This window comes from Siniperca chuatsi, linkage group LG13, assembly GCF_020085105.1.
Source record: "Siniperca chuatsi isolate FFG_IHB_CAS linkage group LG13, ASM2008510v1, whole genome shotgun sequence".
Lineage (NCBI taxonomy): Eukaryota > Metazoa > Chordata > Actinopteri > Centrarchiformes > Sinipercidae > Siniperca > Siniperca chuatsi.
The window spans coordinates 9,302,966-9,320,533 of record NC_058054.1 but is presented as its reverse complement, the minus strand read 5'-3'; the positions used below and the strand labels follow the sequence as shown (position 1 = coordinate 9,320,533).

General features: G+C 38.2%; 3 protein-coding genes across 4 annotated transcripts; 1 reads left to right on the top strand and 2 right to left on the bottom strand.

The window, feature by feature from the left end:
• Positions 1-338: 338 nt before the first annotated feature.
• Positions 339-5,764, bottom strand: pnhd (pinhead). 2 transcript variants are annotated; one of them, XM_044220685.1, is made up of 8 exons: positions 5,651-5,665; positions 5,403-5,559; positions 4,710-4,805; positions 4,325-4,464; positions 3,693-3,969; positions 2,753-2,934; positions 1,802-1,860; positions 339-804 (listed from the first exon to the last, which is right to left on the bottom strand). In XM_044220685.1, the coding sequence occupies exons 2-8, from the start codon at positions 5,452-5,454 to the stop codon at positions 654-656; spliced, it is 957 nt and encodes a 318-aa protein (XP_044076620.1). In that variant the 5' UTR covers positions 5,455-5,559; positions 5,651-5,665; the 3' UTR covers positions 339-653. The 2 variants fall into 2 exon arrangements, with proteins under 2 accessions (XP_044076620.1, XP_044076619.1); XM_044220684.1 differs by having other exon boundaries at positions 5,403-5,764.
• A 1,104-nt stretch (positions 5,765-6,868) lies between these two features.
• On the top strand, positions 6,869-12,719 carry LOC122887443 (serine/threonine-protein kinase NIM1-like). The gene is made up of 4 exons (XM_044220683.1): positions 6,869-7,932; positions 8,085-8,369; positions 9,589-9,857; positions 10,190-12,719. Exons 1-4 carry the CDS (start codon positions 7,851-7,853, stop codon positions 10,943-10,945), a joined length of 1,392 nt encoding a protein of 463 aa, XP_044076618.1. The 5' UTR covers positions 6,869-7,850; the 3' UTR covers positions 10,946-12,719.
• A 2,070-nt stretch (positions 12,720-14,789) lies between these two features.
• ccl25a (chemokine (C-C motif) ligand 25a) lies at positions 14,790-17,099 on the bottom strand. The gene is made up of 5 exons (XM_044220686.1): positions 16,964-17,099; positions 16,492-16,577; positions 16,028-16,145; positions 15,765-15,885; positions 14,790-15,438 (listed from the first exon to the last, which is right to left on the bottom strand). The coding sequence occupies exons 2-5, from the start codon at positions 16,553-16,555 to the stop codon at positions 15,418-15,420; spliced, it is 324 nt and encodes a 107-aa protein (XP_044076621.1). The 5' UTR covers positions 16,556-16,577; positions 16,964-17,099; the 3' UTR covers positions 14,790-15,417.
• Between the last annotated feature and the right edge of the window lie 469 nt (positions 17,100-17,568).

The following is a 17,568-nucleotide window of genomic DNA, read 5'->3' as shown; positions in this document are numbered from 1 at the left end:
AAAGTGTTGTTTCACACGTTGATATCAAAATAAGGAGCTATTAAGTACTTGCACGTGTGTTTCAAAGGGACATTTGCAAAATTGGCTTCTTTCCAGTGCTTCTTCAAAGCTTCATATGAAACTGATACTGATTCAAATTTATTTCAGATTTCATTGATCCGTAGATCGTTTTAAAGTCTAAAAGACAGTCAGGCCTGCCAATACTTGCTCTTGTTAACTTGTTTTCTGAACTCAAACCTAAAGTTTATGTACTTATTAGACTAATTATATTTATAAAATGATTTAAAAGAGGGCTGCACACTTTATTTGTTCTGTGGTAGAATGTCTTAAGTGTCATTTTATTATATTCAAGTTTATTGTCTCAGTAATGTACGTGGGATACCTTCCCAAAATGTTTTATTTGCAGATTGTTAAAAATGTCTTGTACAGTGGTCAAATGTCAAATCCTCACATATTTTTGTATTCAATTTATTTACAAAATTATCATTTTTACATATATTACATATAATACAATAATACTTTAGGGTAGCAAATGCTTAAACAAATGTTATAGTATTTGTTGGGATCATCAATTGGCTGCAGCTATTGTGAATTAAAGCTTTTCAACTCCTGAGAAGAGATTGGAGGTTGTTTTCCAGTAGGGGGCGCAGTGTTCAGTTTTGGCAAAGGCAGGAAGTGATGGAGAGGACTGTGCGTATCTGCCCATGCTGGTTAAGGAAGCTGTGGCTCTCGTAACCCTGAGGAACACAGGAGCTGGACTGTCCTTCAGCCCATAAGTGGCAGATTTGTGGATCAGATGGACTCCTGCAGCAGAAAATTGAAAGAACATCACTTTGAAGCATACATCTTTCACAGAAAAACATCAATTAAATACCTAAATAACAGTATCTACATATAGCCTATACTGTACTGTGACAATCAACTTGAGTATCTGAGCTTCTTTTGTGTTGTGTGCACATTTTACTGTTCAATGTGGATGCTTCCCGTGTAAACCTTTCATAACGGTGATCAAGAATCTGCTGATATAAATGTATCTCAACTGTGCAATACATCGGAGATTTGTATTATAGATAGATTATGACTAAGATTAAGTAAAATGACTCCCATGCATTAACAAACTCATGCTGTGCAGCCAAAAATAAATAAATAAATGTACAAAGCCACAAGGACTTGATTTTAAATTCTAGTTAAGAGTCCAAAGTTTCCAAAGATAACACATGTGTCTAAAATATGGCACAATACAATACACAGAATATTTGCAAAAACATGGAGTCTTGAGTTTGAATGTTTCACTCAGTGTTAACACCATATAGCTTCAATCACATGCTGGAACAGGCGGATACAGAATATTTATGTGATACTGCCATACAGTGTGGAAAAAATGATTTTAACAACCTTAAATCTACTTAAGGGGAAATAAAAAAGGAAAACTGTATGATAAGGGGTTGATTAAATTCAAAGATAGACTTTTTGTATTTGTTTGTGGAGCATTTTCCCCCTCAAGCCATAAAATCAAAGTCCAGTGACATGATAAGGAAACTATAAGGTACATTTGGAATTTGAACCTCTTATTCTTGTCATATACTTAAGATAAACTGAAATTACACTGTTGGACGTCTGCCACAAAATAAAGCAGAAGGTATAAGAGGGACATTTGGTGTAGGAATTAAACTAAAGAGGCCAACATGCTGAGTGCAGAAAGTGTCAGAGCTCACAGGCAATTGTAATGAGAGGGGCAGAGGAGGTGTGTGTGTGTGTGTGTGTGTGTGTGTGTGTGTGTAGCAGCTGTGTTCATACTTACCTGAGAAGGCATCGGTTTCCTGTAGTGCAGCCTCCCAAACATCTGCCCACATCTATTTCCTGTGGAAAATTAGCAAAACAGAGAGAGGGCAATCAGCTCACAGCTGGTCACAAATATTGACCCAGTTGAGTTGGGGGGCCAGCTGCTGTTTAGCATGTTAACTGCTTTGATTTGACACCTGCAGGGGCCATTTGTGTTTGTGCTGCGCTCACACCTTTGGTGCTGAGGAACAACTGTGTCCAAGGATTCAACTTAAATCTTATTTTAAAAACTTAAATCTAATAAGTTATTTATTACATAAAGTCTGATGTTAAAATCACAAATAATTATTTTGATCTTTGTGGTATTGAGAGTGGATGAACTTTGTAGTAAGTGCTTCAAAGTGGGACTTTTGTGAATGATGATGAACAGTTTAAGAGAGAATAATTAGTCTTAATCCTCATTTTCTACATAGCCAACAAAACAGTTTGAATTGGGTTTTAATTTTATTTTGCTGAATAAGGATGAGCTGGGACTCCACTCAAATCTGCCAGTCTATCATGTGTATTGTTGCAGGTTGTGTATGAATCAGCATGCAACGCATCCTGAGGTCCTTCACACCAGGATGTGCGGTGCCAGCCACTGGCCAGTGGATTAGCTTGATTAAGTGCTGTCCTCTGCACATGTGTCTGATGAATAAAGATACTTCATTACTGTCTGGCACCCAGCTAGACCCCCGTTTCCTCTCAACTTGATTACAAAAGAGAGTGTGAAACCGGCATCACAAATGAATCACTCTTCTAGTGTTAAGTATGCCATGCTAAAAAAGAAATGAAGCTTATTTTGAAAAGCTGGATTCAAACATGAAGTTGGATTTACAAATATTTTTGTTGTGGATGAACAAGACTTGTTATTTATGAGACTAGAAATAAAGAGTCCATGTTTTAGTGATAGTTTAGAGTTTACACCTACTTTGAGCCTCTCCTCTTTGACTCCATCTGCATGGTGGTCTATTTCATAGTAATACTCCACATATGGGACCCTGTAGCAGCTTTCCTTCAGCTCACAGGCCGCCACTGTCTGGATGAGGTCCACTTTGTTGGGGGTTTCCACCAAGGCTGAGTCAAACTTAGTGGGGACACAGGAGAATCCCTCTGTGAAAGATTGGTAAAGGAAAAGTTAGAGGGCAGGAAGAGCAGCTCAATTATAATCTGTGATCCAAATGTAAACAAACAGATAGCCCCACCAGACAAATTTAAAACACTTTGGCTTTGAGATCTCTCCAAAACTGATGGATGGGTCTTTTAATGCACTACACAACAACATTTTTTCTGATGCTGTCAAAGAATTGTGTATATCAGTATAAGTTGGAAAAGATTACTATATTTTCAGTATTTGGTTATTATTTGGTTATAATCAAAAACACACAATTTTGCATTACTAAACTCTTCAATTATCTATGTGCATTTAGCTAAAATGTTGAAATTGTCAAAAAGTAAGGACTGGGGCTTTAACTTTATCATTATTGTGAATGGTGGTGAATTCAATGCTAGCAGTGCATGGCTGCTTTGACTATGGGTCTCCAGTGACTATAAATATAACTCAATACAGGCTGTTATAATGTTATACTTGGACCACGATCATACTGTAGTTCAGTGTGTATCAATACATTACACAGTGCCACTGTACCCTGTACACATACCGGTTTATGTGTGAAGGACACACAAAAAAACTTTTTCCAGTGAAACTTGGTTTACATTTTTCTTGCAAACTGTCCCAATACTACTGGAAGTCGACTAACCCCTTTAATTCATACCCCCTTTTGTTTTAAATAGGCTAATTGACCGACCTTCCTGTTTTGGTTTTTATTATTTGACAGGTTTGCTACACACACACACACACACACACACACCTGGTGAGCCCTTGGACCGGGGGCATCCTCCCACGTCGATGACTGTCTCATATGGTGTTTCGGAGTAATACGTCCTTAGTGCGGGGACTCGGATGCACTGGGTCAGCTTGATCTCACAGTGGCACTCCTCGATGACCTCCACCTCCCGGGGTCCCTCGAACAGAAGCACCCGGTCCACGCGCATCCCGGTCGGCTCACACACCTGGTTCATCCCGCAGGAGTGCAGCTGGTTCGGCGGCTCCGAGCTCTCTGGAGCTGCGGGTCCGCGCGTCCTCATCTTTTGTAAGGCGAGAGAAATTATTGTTTGGTTCAGACATGTCAAAACATATGTCTATGTGCTTTACTGTAAGTGGTGCAAATTATTTGGAGACGTGTTTTTACACTTGTAGTTTATTGTTTTATTGTTGGTTTATGCAGAGTTGCCCACCAAAACTCGTTTATCTTAAAAAATAAAAATTAAAAAAAATTAAAAAAAATATATATATAATATAATGAGTTTAGTACTAAAATAAATGCTTCGTGACGCTTCAGTTCATTATCAAGTACCTATTGGAGATTCGTCATACCAACCTCGGCACACGATCCCAAAGTTACAGCGCGCCCTTGTGGCCATGCGGGGAAACATCACTTACTTTTTTGCTCCTGAGAAATTCCAGCATTGAGGAATGTTTTGAGTATTCCTGCTGTCCTGCTTCATGTGACGTTCTGGATGCTCCCCCACAGTGCGACCTGCACATTCCCACGTCAACACTGACAGGACTCCCAGAGATGTCTGTGGAGAGAGACACACACACACAAGATCGATTTGATGTCAGACAGCAGGGGGCTTATTATTACAATGATTATTAGTTAAGTTTTTAGTATAAGTTTTTATTAATCTTAGTCAAATTCCTCAATCTGTTTAACAAATCATACTTTGGCTTCTGTTGCAGGATTACAAACATGCATTTAATGACAAATGAATACTCAGTACTTAACATGGTTACCCTGAACATGTGGTGGAATGTGGTGCTTTACCTTGTCCAATGTAGACTAAGTGGCTCTGTCTTTTGCAGCATACTCTCTGTGTGAACAGGTTTCTGTGATCCATGTGTTTGCTCAACACTCCGGTCACTAGAAAGCATAACACAAACATCAGTCAGTTAACACTGTTATCCTTTTACTTGATATAGAGTAAGCAGAGTTTTTCTTTATGAATGATTAAGAATTGAAACATGTTTTCCAAGATGAGCAGATTCAGATGCATGAGATCACAATATTTTACATGCAAGGGACACAATAATGCAGGAATCCATTTTCTTCATAGCCATTTGTTAGTGAAACGTATTAATTAGCAGTTATTTAGGCCCAGACAAGTATATGAATATTTAGAACAATAGCTTTCCAAGAAAAAAAAGTCAATTATTTCATTTTAAAAGAATATTTATATCATGCATGATATTCATCTGGAAATGTTCATTTTGGATTTGCATGGTGAAAAAAATAGTTAAATGGAATTGACCCCACCTTGTTGTGCCATTAAAATAATACATGTGAACACATCACACACAGTTCCCAGCATCACATCCTCCTCTACGACTTATGTTTCCAGTCACATCACAAGGGATAAGCAAGTATATTTTAGCAGATTGGTGTCAGTCCAGATAGTGAATGGCTGCTTCTGTACAGGCCACAGCAGCGGAAGAGTAGAAGAGAGCAAACAGTACTTACAGGTCAGGTGGAGGGCACACAGGAGGACAAGCAATGGTCGGGGTACATCCATGGCTTTAGTCTGAATCTGCTCTTCAGCTGCCAGATCCCGAGTGTCCCTCTGCTCACTGGTGCCTCTGATATTTATATGGGATCAAGCTTCAGCCCCAAATGTCACCTGAAAACAAGGTCTCAAAGTGGTGTGGAGTCAAAAAAGTGAGAGCTAATCAAATTTCCATGCTGAATGCTATGTGGGATGGAGTTCTTACAAGCAGGGGCCACTTCAAAGGAAATCTCTACAGCTTTTCTGTTTCTGCTGCGAGGGACCCAGTGGCTCGAGTGTGTCGACCGGCCGAGCTCACCCTAATGAAGTGCTTAAGTAGCCTTGAGCCATTAAAGCGTCGCTCATTCAAAGGCATTAATCATCTTTTATCTCAGGGGGAAGGTGTTTGGCACCTCTGACTTAAAACAAAACCTGGCCCAAACACATAAACAGGATCAGCGTGGGGGCCTGAGCCTCCCCTTCAGAAAACTCCAGCACCTTTGTGTTTATTCAACATGACACCAAATGGCCAGACCCCTCAGAGTGGCCCTTCAAATCTCAGCTTCTTTTTCTCTTCATAGGGAAGAGGCAAGATTAAGAATTAACATACTCTATATGTAACATGTTTTCAGACATGTCAAGCTCTGTTTATATGTAACATTTCTGAGATTAAATGAAAACTTAACTAAGAATGCAGTATACTAGCAGTATACCTCATGTTTCGTCAACTATACACCTAAATACACTGTTTTGTTCCTTTTTCAGACTCAAAAGTTGTTTTAATCACAAGAAAGAAGTTTAGATATGTTTTATCTTAATAAGGTGTTAGTCCTTCTTTGAAGTGCTGATATGATCCCCTCATTTTCACCGGGATCAACGGATCATCGTTCAGAGAGCCATCAGCACTCAGACACCTTGATTAAGGTGACGCCTACAACAGTTTCAATTGTTGATTGCTTTCATGAAGTTTCAACAAATCTTATTGAAATTCAATCATAATCCTGGTAAAACCCAGATCCAGTTTTAGTAATTACTTGATTTAATTATGTAGATCATGTGATATGTTGTCAAAAAACACAGTTGGTTTTCAAACTCTTCAGGCCCTTAAGGGGGTTATTTATATTATTTATAACTGTGTTGTATTTTGTTTTGTAAAAGGTGAAATAGACTCACTTTTTAATAAGAATGTACTAATATTATTAGGGTTCAAAGGTTATCAAGTTTGAGACTCAAAACCAAAAATAAACTTTGTCAGTTTGATCAAAAATTCAAAATTGTCAAATTGGTGTCACATACTGTCCATAGAATGGTTTTGCTTGTAAATCTCCAAGGCATTCAACTGTCTTAGCTGTCTTAGAATATAAGCCTGTTATATTTTACCTTTAGAGGTAAAGAAATTATGAAAGTACCCACTCTTTTAACAAACACACCTGTTTGAATGCAGCCTCTCCTCCCTCTCCAGTGAACCTTTCCTTAGTGGATTCCCAACATTAATTCAGCATTGCACGTGTTGAGATGATCACTGAGGTGGGGATTGGATTATAGTGAGTCACTCGCGACATAACCATGCAGCTTATGCACGATGGCTGTTAGACACTCCCTGTGTTCAGCCGCAGAGGTTGATGGGAGTGAACAGACAGTCCATCTGTATGTCTGTGCAGACAGTCTAGCCTTGTGTCTGTCTGGTGTCATGGTCAATGTCTGGGTTGCTGTGTAACTGTGGAGCCCAGCCAGACTTCCTTTAGCTTTTGGTTGAGGTTGTGAGGGAAGCTTTTAGTTTTGATTTAGTGGAAAATTTGAAGAATTTGAAGAGTTATTTGTTACCAGTGCAGCCTTCAACAACACAGTACCTCTGACAAAGTATAAAAATTAATGAGATGATAAAGTTTGAATTATAATGTAAAAAGTCATTTACACTTAGTCTTCTTCAGGAAAGTGAACCACTTAACTGCAGTTATAACCTTTCCTCAGTCCCTTGACCCCTAACAGTGATGATGGTTATATGCAGTACATTGTAGAGATAATCTCATCAATGTCCTGTTCAAGCACCTGCATCAAGCGATATGTTCATGTCTAGGGGTTAGGTCTGTAAAGCCTGTCTATTGTCTGTCTGCATGGGAGGAGTCCAACATTGGGATTACAGGGCTTCATGCAGTAGTTCTGGATTAAACACCAGGAGACAATACTGCAGCATAGGGAGACAGCAGGTGAAATGAACAGTGGTACTATAACAGCATCTGGACAGGCAGTTGGTTATTTGAGAAACATCATCTTAGAGCATTTTTCCTGATGCATGCAGATGGTTTTGATGGTCTTCAATTTTTGGTCTGTGGGAATTAGTTTTCTTGGTAATTTACCACCTTCTTGTTTTCTAAAATCTTCAAGAAGTCAGATTACAAAGGAAAGCAGAGTACCTTCTGGTGTCTATGACAGAAATCATGTATTTGAACAGCAGAAATAATGCCATCAACACAGAGAGGAGTAAGAAGAACATAAAAGGGAAAACACGTGAGTACAGACACACCACTACATATAAATTACAGGATTTTATGATTTAGATAGACTTATTTATATTGAAGGCAATAAGATGCAGTCAATAATCATTTCAAGCATCTTTAAACAAATTATGATCATCAACTTGATTATTTTCTCCTTCTCAGGGGCTCACTTGAAGTCAACTCCACATCAGGAAGAGATCTTCACCCTGACATCCCCAAAGATGGGGAAAAAGGTGGGGAACAGGGACACAAAGGAGAACATGACAGAGGAGCAGGAAATCATGCAGCGCACTGCATTTGGGAAGGCCCTTTATGATCTGACCCATTCAGAGAGGGTGATGAATGATGTGACATTTGGACGGCGGGTGGGGCTTTACGAGCTGAGAGGAGAGATCGGCTCGGGAAACTTCTCCCAGGTTAGACTGGGGATACATGATCTGACTAAAGGTGAGATGATGGGTACTTTGCCTTTTTTTTACCCCCATTTTCACAGCTTCAGCCTTAACTGTTGTAAAGATTTAATCATGATGTGTTTTTTTGCCACAAGGACAATGTTCAAGCTTCTCACATTGTTGTATTTTATGCTGACAAAGTATATATGTATATTGATGTCAACAAACATGAGTATACTATATGAGTTTAACTGGTTTAAAGGCCTCTATCTGCTGCTGGTGTACCAGAGTTACTGCAATAAATCTGTCAAAGTAATGATAAGATTGTCAGAAAAGGCCACCCATCTCATATCTCTCCCAGGTAAAACATTAAAAGCACCACTGCAAACACTGCTAATGAAAGAGAGTCATGTTAGCCTGTCTATACTGAATATAACAGTTCCAGATTGGTACTCCTCTAATCTGTCACAGGTTTAAATACATTTTCAACAAGTGTTTATGTTCTATTGTGAGACATTTATATTTATACAAAATCACATTTTCCATTTAAGTATCATGAAAGTGAATTAATATGCTATAAAAATGTAATAAATTTGAAACAACACTTTGATTAAGCAATGGAGGCATAAAAGGATATGATGATGTATAAGGAGAGAGAATACAGGATTGCTGATTTGCAGTGGTGTAAAAGCAAAGAGGATTTTTGTATGCAATCCTGACAGTAGATGCTTCTCTTTATTTACATTTGAATTTTTAAATATCTCTAATTTGTTTTACAACAGAAACATAATGTTGTTCTGAGGGTTTCTTCTACATGGTTTATACAAGGAAGCTTTTATTATATCTCCCTGTAGATCATACTGTAGTAGATTCAGAGGCTTTTCTTTGAGAGCAAATTACTTGTTACCTGATTTAAATGAATGTACAGACATCCAGATTCATTTCATGGAACTTCAGTCAGCTCAGCTCAACATATTACACAGGGTAAATCCAATCTAGGTCATTCGAGGTGTCAGAAGACAAAGCTAATCTCATCAACCAGCCATCCACTAATCCATACTGTGCTGGATCCTGTGCAACGGCTGATAATACTGATAAACAGACGTTCTTGGAATTAATAAAAGGCCTAGATCAAAACATAAAGGAAGGAAGGAAAAGCAATACTCAGCAACATAAGGAATATTAAATAATAGAAAAGGGAGAGAAAAAAAGGTAAAGTGTGTTTATTCCTTATGTCCTCACTGCCTTTGCCCATATCTGTCTTCATCTGATAGAAAGAGTGGCAGTAAAAATCCTGGATAAAGTGCGTCTGGACAAGCGATCGCAAGCACTTTTCGCCTCTGAAATCTCTTGCATGGAGAAGCTGACTCACCCCAACATAGTGCGCCTGTATGAGGTGGTGGAGACGTTCAAGCGGCTCTACCTGGTGATGGAGTATGCCAGCGGAGGAGAGTTGTTCTCCCGAATCAGCACCAGGGGACGCCTGTCAGACCTGGAGAGCAAGCTTGTATTTTCCCAGGTCCTGTCTGCAGTCAAACACATGGTAAGTCAGCAGCAGCCTTTGGGTAAACATTGTGAGCAGTACATTTTGTTGTAAAATGAAAGAAGAGATACCCAGAGCAGAATATTAAAACAACAGAATGCTTACTAAAGGCTAGCACATCATTTTAAAATACCTTTATATAGAAGATACCTAATATTTTAGAGCTGATGAGTAATGAATCCAGGCAATGATAACGCTCAAGAAAACAACTTTTCATGTGACTTTGCATTTAAAGGTTTTCATACCTTAAACCAACTGTGCAGGAGAGCTGTTTAACTTTGTAATGCTAAGTACAACAATCTCACACATTTTTCTCTTTTCTCTTTTCCCAGCATGATAATAATATTGTGCACAGAGATCTGAAGGCTGAAAACATATTCTACACTAGCACCTACTGCATTAAAGTGGGTGACTTTGGTTTCAGCTCGTCCTGCTGCCCCAGTGATGTCCTTCACACGTTCTGTGGCTCTCCACCTTATGCAGCCCCTGAACTGTTCAAAGAGAGAAGTTACATTGGTCAGTATGCAGATATCTGGGCACTGGGTATCTTGCTTTACTTCATGGTGACTGCCACTATGCCATTCAAAGCTACTAACACAGGCAGGCTTAGGTGTTGTATCCTGCAGGGCTCCTATGCCATTCCCCCGTATGTATCCAGACCATGCCAGGAGATCATTAAGGGCCTACTAAAGCCGGTTCCTGTGGATCGCCTCACTATAACACAGATCATGTACAGCGACTGGATGAGAGGTATTAAATTCCCCCAGGCCTACCCAGCGTGTGGCCCTACACCCTACCACCTGCTCGAGCCTTCCCACATCCTCAGCTCAGATGAACTGAATGTGAAGGCAGCGCTGGAGGATCTTGGCATCACCAAGGCCAGTCTCCTCAACAACAGTCTAGACTTGAGAAGCCCCATTACTGGGGCTTACAGGATTTTGTTACACCGCATCCAAAAGAGGAGGTCTGTGGAAGCTGTGGGTTACAGCCAGATGTGCACCAAAGAATCCAAGAACAGACTCAGATGGAGAGCAGGCTCAGATGGCATGCTAAACAAACGCCTCTCTGTGGTCTGTGTCATCATGTAGTTTATTTTCTTAAAGGAATAGTTAATGTTTTGGGAAATGCACTTCTTTGCCTTCTTTCCAAGAGTTTAATGTGAAGATCGATACCACTGTGTGTATTTGTGTGTATGTGTGTGTGTGTGCGTGTGTGTGTGTACACTATGCGTTAAGTATGAAGTGAGAGCCAGGGAGCAGTTGGCCTAGCTGGCCATTATTTATTTTATTTAATAATTGATTTTATTGTATTTATGTTTTAAAATTTTCTATTCCCTCATCAATTTTATTTGCCATTTTCTTGTATCTATTTGATCTAGTTTTAATTTAATTTAATTAATTTATTTTATTTTTCAAATCTATTTGATAGGTTTTATGATTACATTTTCATAATTTTTATTTCTTGTGGGCATTAGTCTCAAATTGTTTTACTGTTTCAACTTGCACTGCCTTGAAGCACTTTGAATTATGCTGAATTGTACAAAAGGTGCTATACAAATAAAGTTTCATTGAAGTTTGATTGATAGCTAAGCACAAAGACTGGAAGAACAGCTGGTCAGCTTTCACCAAAGTAAAAAATATACATATCCCAGCATCTCTAAGGCTCACTAATGAACATGTTGCATCCTGTTTAATCCATACACAAACAGTAATATCAAAACAAAATGGTTTTAGGGGGAAGTTATGTTCTCTAACAATTTTTGTGTAATGACTTGTCTTGTAATGAAAAGTCTTGTTGTCACAGGCAACCAGCGCTGCATGGAAGTAAAGGTCGGATGCATAAGCTGTTTAACTATTACTTAATGAGCTGTAACAGTCTTCCAGTCTTTATGCTAAGCTAGGCTAATCGCCTACTGGCTCCAGCTTCATACTTAACACACAGACATGAGATTGATACTGTTTTTTAAATCTAACTCTTGGAAAGAGTGCGAATAAGCATATTTCCCAAAATGTTGAACTATGTCTATTAATAACTTTCCTCTGGTTTTAGCAAAACTAAAAGGGCAGAAAGTGGTTTCAGATTTGAATCTGATTTTCAAGAGAGGTTATCATGCTGTGGAAGTATATGGTGGTATATGGTAACTCACTGTGAATGAAAGTGCAGACCCAGTGGCATACTCTGTGACCAAACACTCTTTTGTCTGCTAAGATAATGGGAGAAATAGTTTTTACAGTGAGAGCGGTGTTTAAACCAACTGAGCATGAAAGAAATTGGGCCAACAATGACCCAGAGATCCCTCTTCCAGTACGGCAACAGCAATGTGGAAATATCAAAACCAAATGAAGTTCTTTTTTAAATAAATGAGTGAAAAAGAAACAGAAAACAGAAAATCCAAAAAAGGGAAACGATAATATTGACTAATCTGCCAATTTTTAAATACATTTTAGTGTAAACATGGACAAAATTTTAATTAGGTAGTTAAATTAGGTTCTTTTTGTTGCTGGAAAATTGTGAATTTTCTACTGTTGTATGATTATATTTCATATGTACAGTATTTTTCAGTTTATTAAAATGGTAATATATGTAAATATGTAATTATAAATATTTTAATCTTATGATCTCAAGACATTTCCTGAAACTAACTGCACTCAACATTGACTTTTACTGACCTTTAAGAATGACAGACAACTACTCACTACATTCATGGTGCTACAAAGTATTTCTGTCACATATTAGCATAATACAGTCGAGCAAACACTTATTTATGATCCTGCAAATACAGTTCACTGCTCATGGTGAAAGAAAGTAGCTGTTATGTGTTTGGGGTTAAATTATTATAGCAATAAATATATCATTTCCAAATAACTTTGTGGTGTGCAATGTTTTACGACTTTCATCTTTCTTTTTTTGTTGCCCTTTTTTTACCTTTCTGAGTCATGATTTATAATTCCAACATATGTGTCAATCTTTCGCAAAAAAAACTTGCACGGACTTCTGTTAACATGAATTTCAAAGTTTTTAAGAATGTGGCAGAAATACAACAACTGGAAAATTGAACAAGTCTGTGCTGCAACTTTTAATGTTTTAATTTCTGTTTTTTTAAAGCCTCCTGCAACCCTTTAGAACCTAATTTTCTCAGCTTTCTGGTCTATATGAGCTCAACCATCCTAATTCCTGTAATTGATCACATTTGTTTCAGTTTAAAGGGATTTTTCCACATATTGTTTTCCCCGTCTCACACTTTCCTTTCATGGTTTTTCCCCTTTGCTAAAAGAAGGTTAAAATTTCTGCTCACGATGCCAACCAACCATTTCTTTCTGCCCCAGCATGCAAAAGCAAAGAGCGCAGCACGTTTGTTAGCACTGTTGTGATATAAACAACAAGAAACAAAGCCTCAGTTCCAAAATCCTTTTCAACCCAATTCTTTGATAGCTGAAAATGGTGTATCTATTAGTCATACCTATGCAATTTTGGATGTCCGTCAATATTGTATATGCCATTAATGTCTCATTAATTATCATGTATTTGTCAAGTTATCTATCACTTTGCCTGTGGGCAATGTTGGCAGCCTATTCAAACAAATACTTCACCTGCGTGCATGGAGGATTCTCTGCTTTTTAATGTTCATTGCCCTATTTTTTTAAAGAACAATCATATCACTCTCACCTCCCAGTCACATGTACATTAGTTGAGAAGATGTGTTCACAGCTTTCCTTTAATCAACATCAGCTAATTAATACACTGTAGTGCACATGCCTGTAATGTCTGATAATGTTGCTACTGAGGCATATTTTAACACACAGTTTGCAAGACAAAGCCTCTGCAAGGCACCAATGTGTGGAAGTCATTAATCTCCAGAGACAGCGCAGTCAAACATACTGCATTACTCACAGCAAGATTTTATCAACTGCATGTCCCAGCAGTTCTTGTGAATGCCCATGGAAATGAGAGTATTGCACATAGATCAGTCACATTCACAGATACTCTCATTTAAGATTTACGTGTGTCTGCTTTCTTTCTGCAGACATTTTGCACTGCAGTTGCATTTAGAATATTTAAATCTTGGGATTACATTGTCTTAATTTGTCTATTGTTAGATCTAATTAGCTCTGCATCCTATGCAAAGGAAATCAGCTGCAGTCAAAGTCCTAATTAAAAAAAGTTTAATGGCAAGATAGGAAAAGAAAAACAGGAATATAGCAATAAAGAGAAATGTTCACCCATCAATTTTCCATATCCGCATACTCTGTTCAGGGTCACAGGGAGGGATGGATCTTATCCCAGCATGCATTGGTCGAGAAGCAAGGAAACGCAAGAAAACCCTCAATTTCAGTGCAGGAGCATGGAAATGTAAGATTGTATGCATCTTAAAGGGAAACAGTGTGTGAAATTATTATAACATCTGTACAACATGTGAAAAGCAGCCCACATTCACATTAATGGTTTTATAGAGCCATTTACATACAGCAAGTAGAAACATTACAGTGTATAAAATGGTGAATGTGTCACTTCAGCACTTATTTTACTATAAATTCCTGCTGGTCTCTTTTTATTGCAGTGATCTGTAATAGAAACTGTGGTAGTCAAAGGTTGTTTAAGGTGAGAGTACACAACGGTGTCGTATTTAAGTTGTATTTCAAACTTTTATAAAGTAAAATACTGCCAGCATAAACTATATTTAATGATGATCAGGTGATGATGGAGAACTATATTAATAGCAGCCTCATAAAGAAACCTGGAAATAGATCATGTGCAGTCAAGAATGGGGTGTCCCCTTTTCTCTTCTTTTACATAATGTCCCTTGTTTCAAGAAAGTGTGCGTAAAAATGTGTTTAAATTCAAATAACATAAAAGGATAAACTATCAAGAGGAAAATTCTGTATAACACATAATGTATGTGAACACAATCCTAAACTTTTAAACAACATTGAGTGGGAGGTGATAAGCAAGTTTATTGCAATAATGCTTTTATGGGAACCCATATACTGTAATAAAACCTATACACAACATGTTTAAAAAGACATACATTTAAACCATTTAGAAGAAATTAAGACTCCTTTTCTATGACACACAATTCAGAAAGACATTCAAATTTGACAGTTTGTGTGCGCACATAAACAAGCATAGACATCTGAACACATCATGCAAGAAATACTCTAATATTACATATATACTGTATATTATTATCATTTACACTCCATCACCATTAATTAAACAGCTTATTTAATATCTGATGTCTCAAAAGGCAAGAAAACGGTCACAAATATTCTCATTGAAGCAGCATGCTATTGAAGGCATTTATATGTGGTGTGTGGTGGCCAGTCAGCATCAGCAGTCCAACTCTGAACAACAAAGTGCTGCTGCAATTCTACCCAAGCTTCTGACCTTTATTTTAGTGCAGAGTGAAAGCAAAAGTAATGCTACAAGATTTCCTTGGCTAGCTTCCTCTACTGCCTTCCGGTAAGACACCATAAAACCACTTGTTGCTTAATGATAAGATTTGGCAGACGGAGGAAAGATGATCAAAGGCCATTATAGCAGCCAGTCATCCTCAGCCTCGCTACGGACGTCTTGGATGGTGCTGTGAAGAGCAAAGACATCCATTTGAACATTACTTCACAGATATTTCAAATTATTTTAAGTATTTTAAAAAATCATGTGTCATTTTTCTTGATTCTAGAGCAGCAACATGCCCTATTCTTTCTTACATAAAGATACAAACACTCATTTCTGGAAAGTATATTAAACACAATGATTTCTATTGGAAACTGGTTGAAATATCCTGACTGCACTGGCAGGGTTTTTCAATCGTTTTAAGAAAACAAGGTTGTTAGGACTCAAATATAGGTAGACATGACTTGATAAGATGGACAGTTTTGGAGTGCAAAAACTTCCGTAATCACCCACCTTCCTGAAGGTGTTCTTTCTGTCTTTTTTGGCTTTCCTGTTGTCAATCTTCGTCATCAGTTCTATGACCCATTTCTGTTCGGGGTCTGTGCAAAACACACGCCCCTTCCTCATGGTGAAGCTAGAGGAAAATTGATGCAAACAGATGTTTATTTTGAGTAGCAATGAAAATAAACTTCTGTTAAAATAAGAAACATTAAGAGTTTAGGAAGTCAGTTCCGTTTTGAAGTGGATCTTCTTATTGTCTGTGCATGTTTACTTACATTATAGCAGGGATGTTGCAGCCTCCATCTGTCACCTGGCGTCTATACGACATTGCATATCTCTGAGTGCTGTGGCTCATTTTTTTCACATATTTCAAACAGCAGTCGTCATAGGTCACTGAAGGATCAGAAATGCAGTACAGTAAAGTCAGAAATTCAGTGCACTCCAGTGCCACCACAGTATGTACAGAATGATATAATTTATAAAACATTATTTTTTACAACATAGACAAATTCCGTTAAATCAAGACAATCAATCAAAAGGCATTTGACAAAATTGGGGAATGCTAAAGGTGCTGAACAAAGCAATAAGTACTCAGTGAGGCCACATCTGCCTACACTTCAGCAATAAACCAGCCTCATTGACCCTCATTTTATCTTTGCTGTGTGTTTACAGCTCTGTATTACATGCTGCCTATGTGACTCTACAGCCAGATACCAGCTGTTCTTTTACAGTGTTTTACCTTGTGCCAATGCAAGACAGAGACAAGATGTGATCAGCAGGAAGAACAGCGTGTTGACCTGCATGGTGCAGCCTGTAGATGCAGTTCTGAAAAAAGCCAGATGGATGCAAAGAATTACGATGTTTACCTGCAATCAGCTTTATCACTCCCACACCTTCCCTATTCACATTTGAAACCTTGAACCTTGAACAAGTATTTCATATCAGCTCTCTTTGTGGCTATGTACATGTGTATTCCATACGTAACTAACAACTTTAACCTTTTTAACTCTACTACTCTTGGTTGTTAAACAAATCTCAGTCTCTTTGAATGTCATTACAAGATATTTTGGCACCTGTTGAACAAAGCAATCATAGTTATAAAACATCAGCCAATTTGTTTTTGATGTCCATAAATGTTTCCATTATTTCTCCAAATTAAAACAGTGCAGAGTGCAGGGTCTCCCTTCATATTAGTATTACAGGTAACTCACCTCTAATGCTCCAGATGTAGTTCGCAGCTCTCTTCTTGTCTGTGCAGGTGAGGCAGGGCACTCTTATAAAGCACTGAGGGGAATTTTGCCAGGGATCATATTTCCATAAACGCAATTCACCTTTGTACCTTGGCTCGTCTTCCTTTTACTGCTTCTTGTTCCTTTTTTTTCCAACCCAACATTGACCCATTGAACATTCCACGAAACATTTTAAGATTTTTCCCCAAAGAGTTCATGATAGACACATGAAGATGTTTGTATGTTGCTGAATCCAAATATTCTAACCATGTGCCTCCCACCTAATGTAAGGGTTTCATAGAAGGAGCGTTAAAGAGGAGAGTAAAAGAAGAGTAATAAGAGCCGTAAATTTCGTGAACGACATATGCTGAATTCTCAGGAAGTTGGAAATTCTCATCAAATAAGCAGCGTACAGGTATGTGGGGGTGGGAGGTCGCTGTTCTTACACATTACATATGTTTTTCTTAGTCTACATTTAGATTTAGAAATAGGAAACAGACCTCACCATAGAATTGACCCCCATGTTGCCTGGTTGTTGTAATTGGAGTCTGGCCTATTAAACTCTTAAAGGTTTTAACAACCCCTCA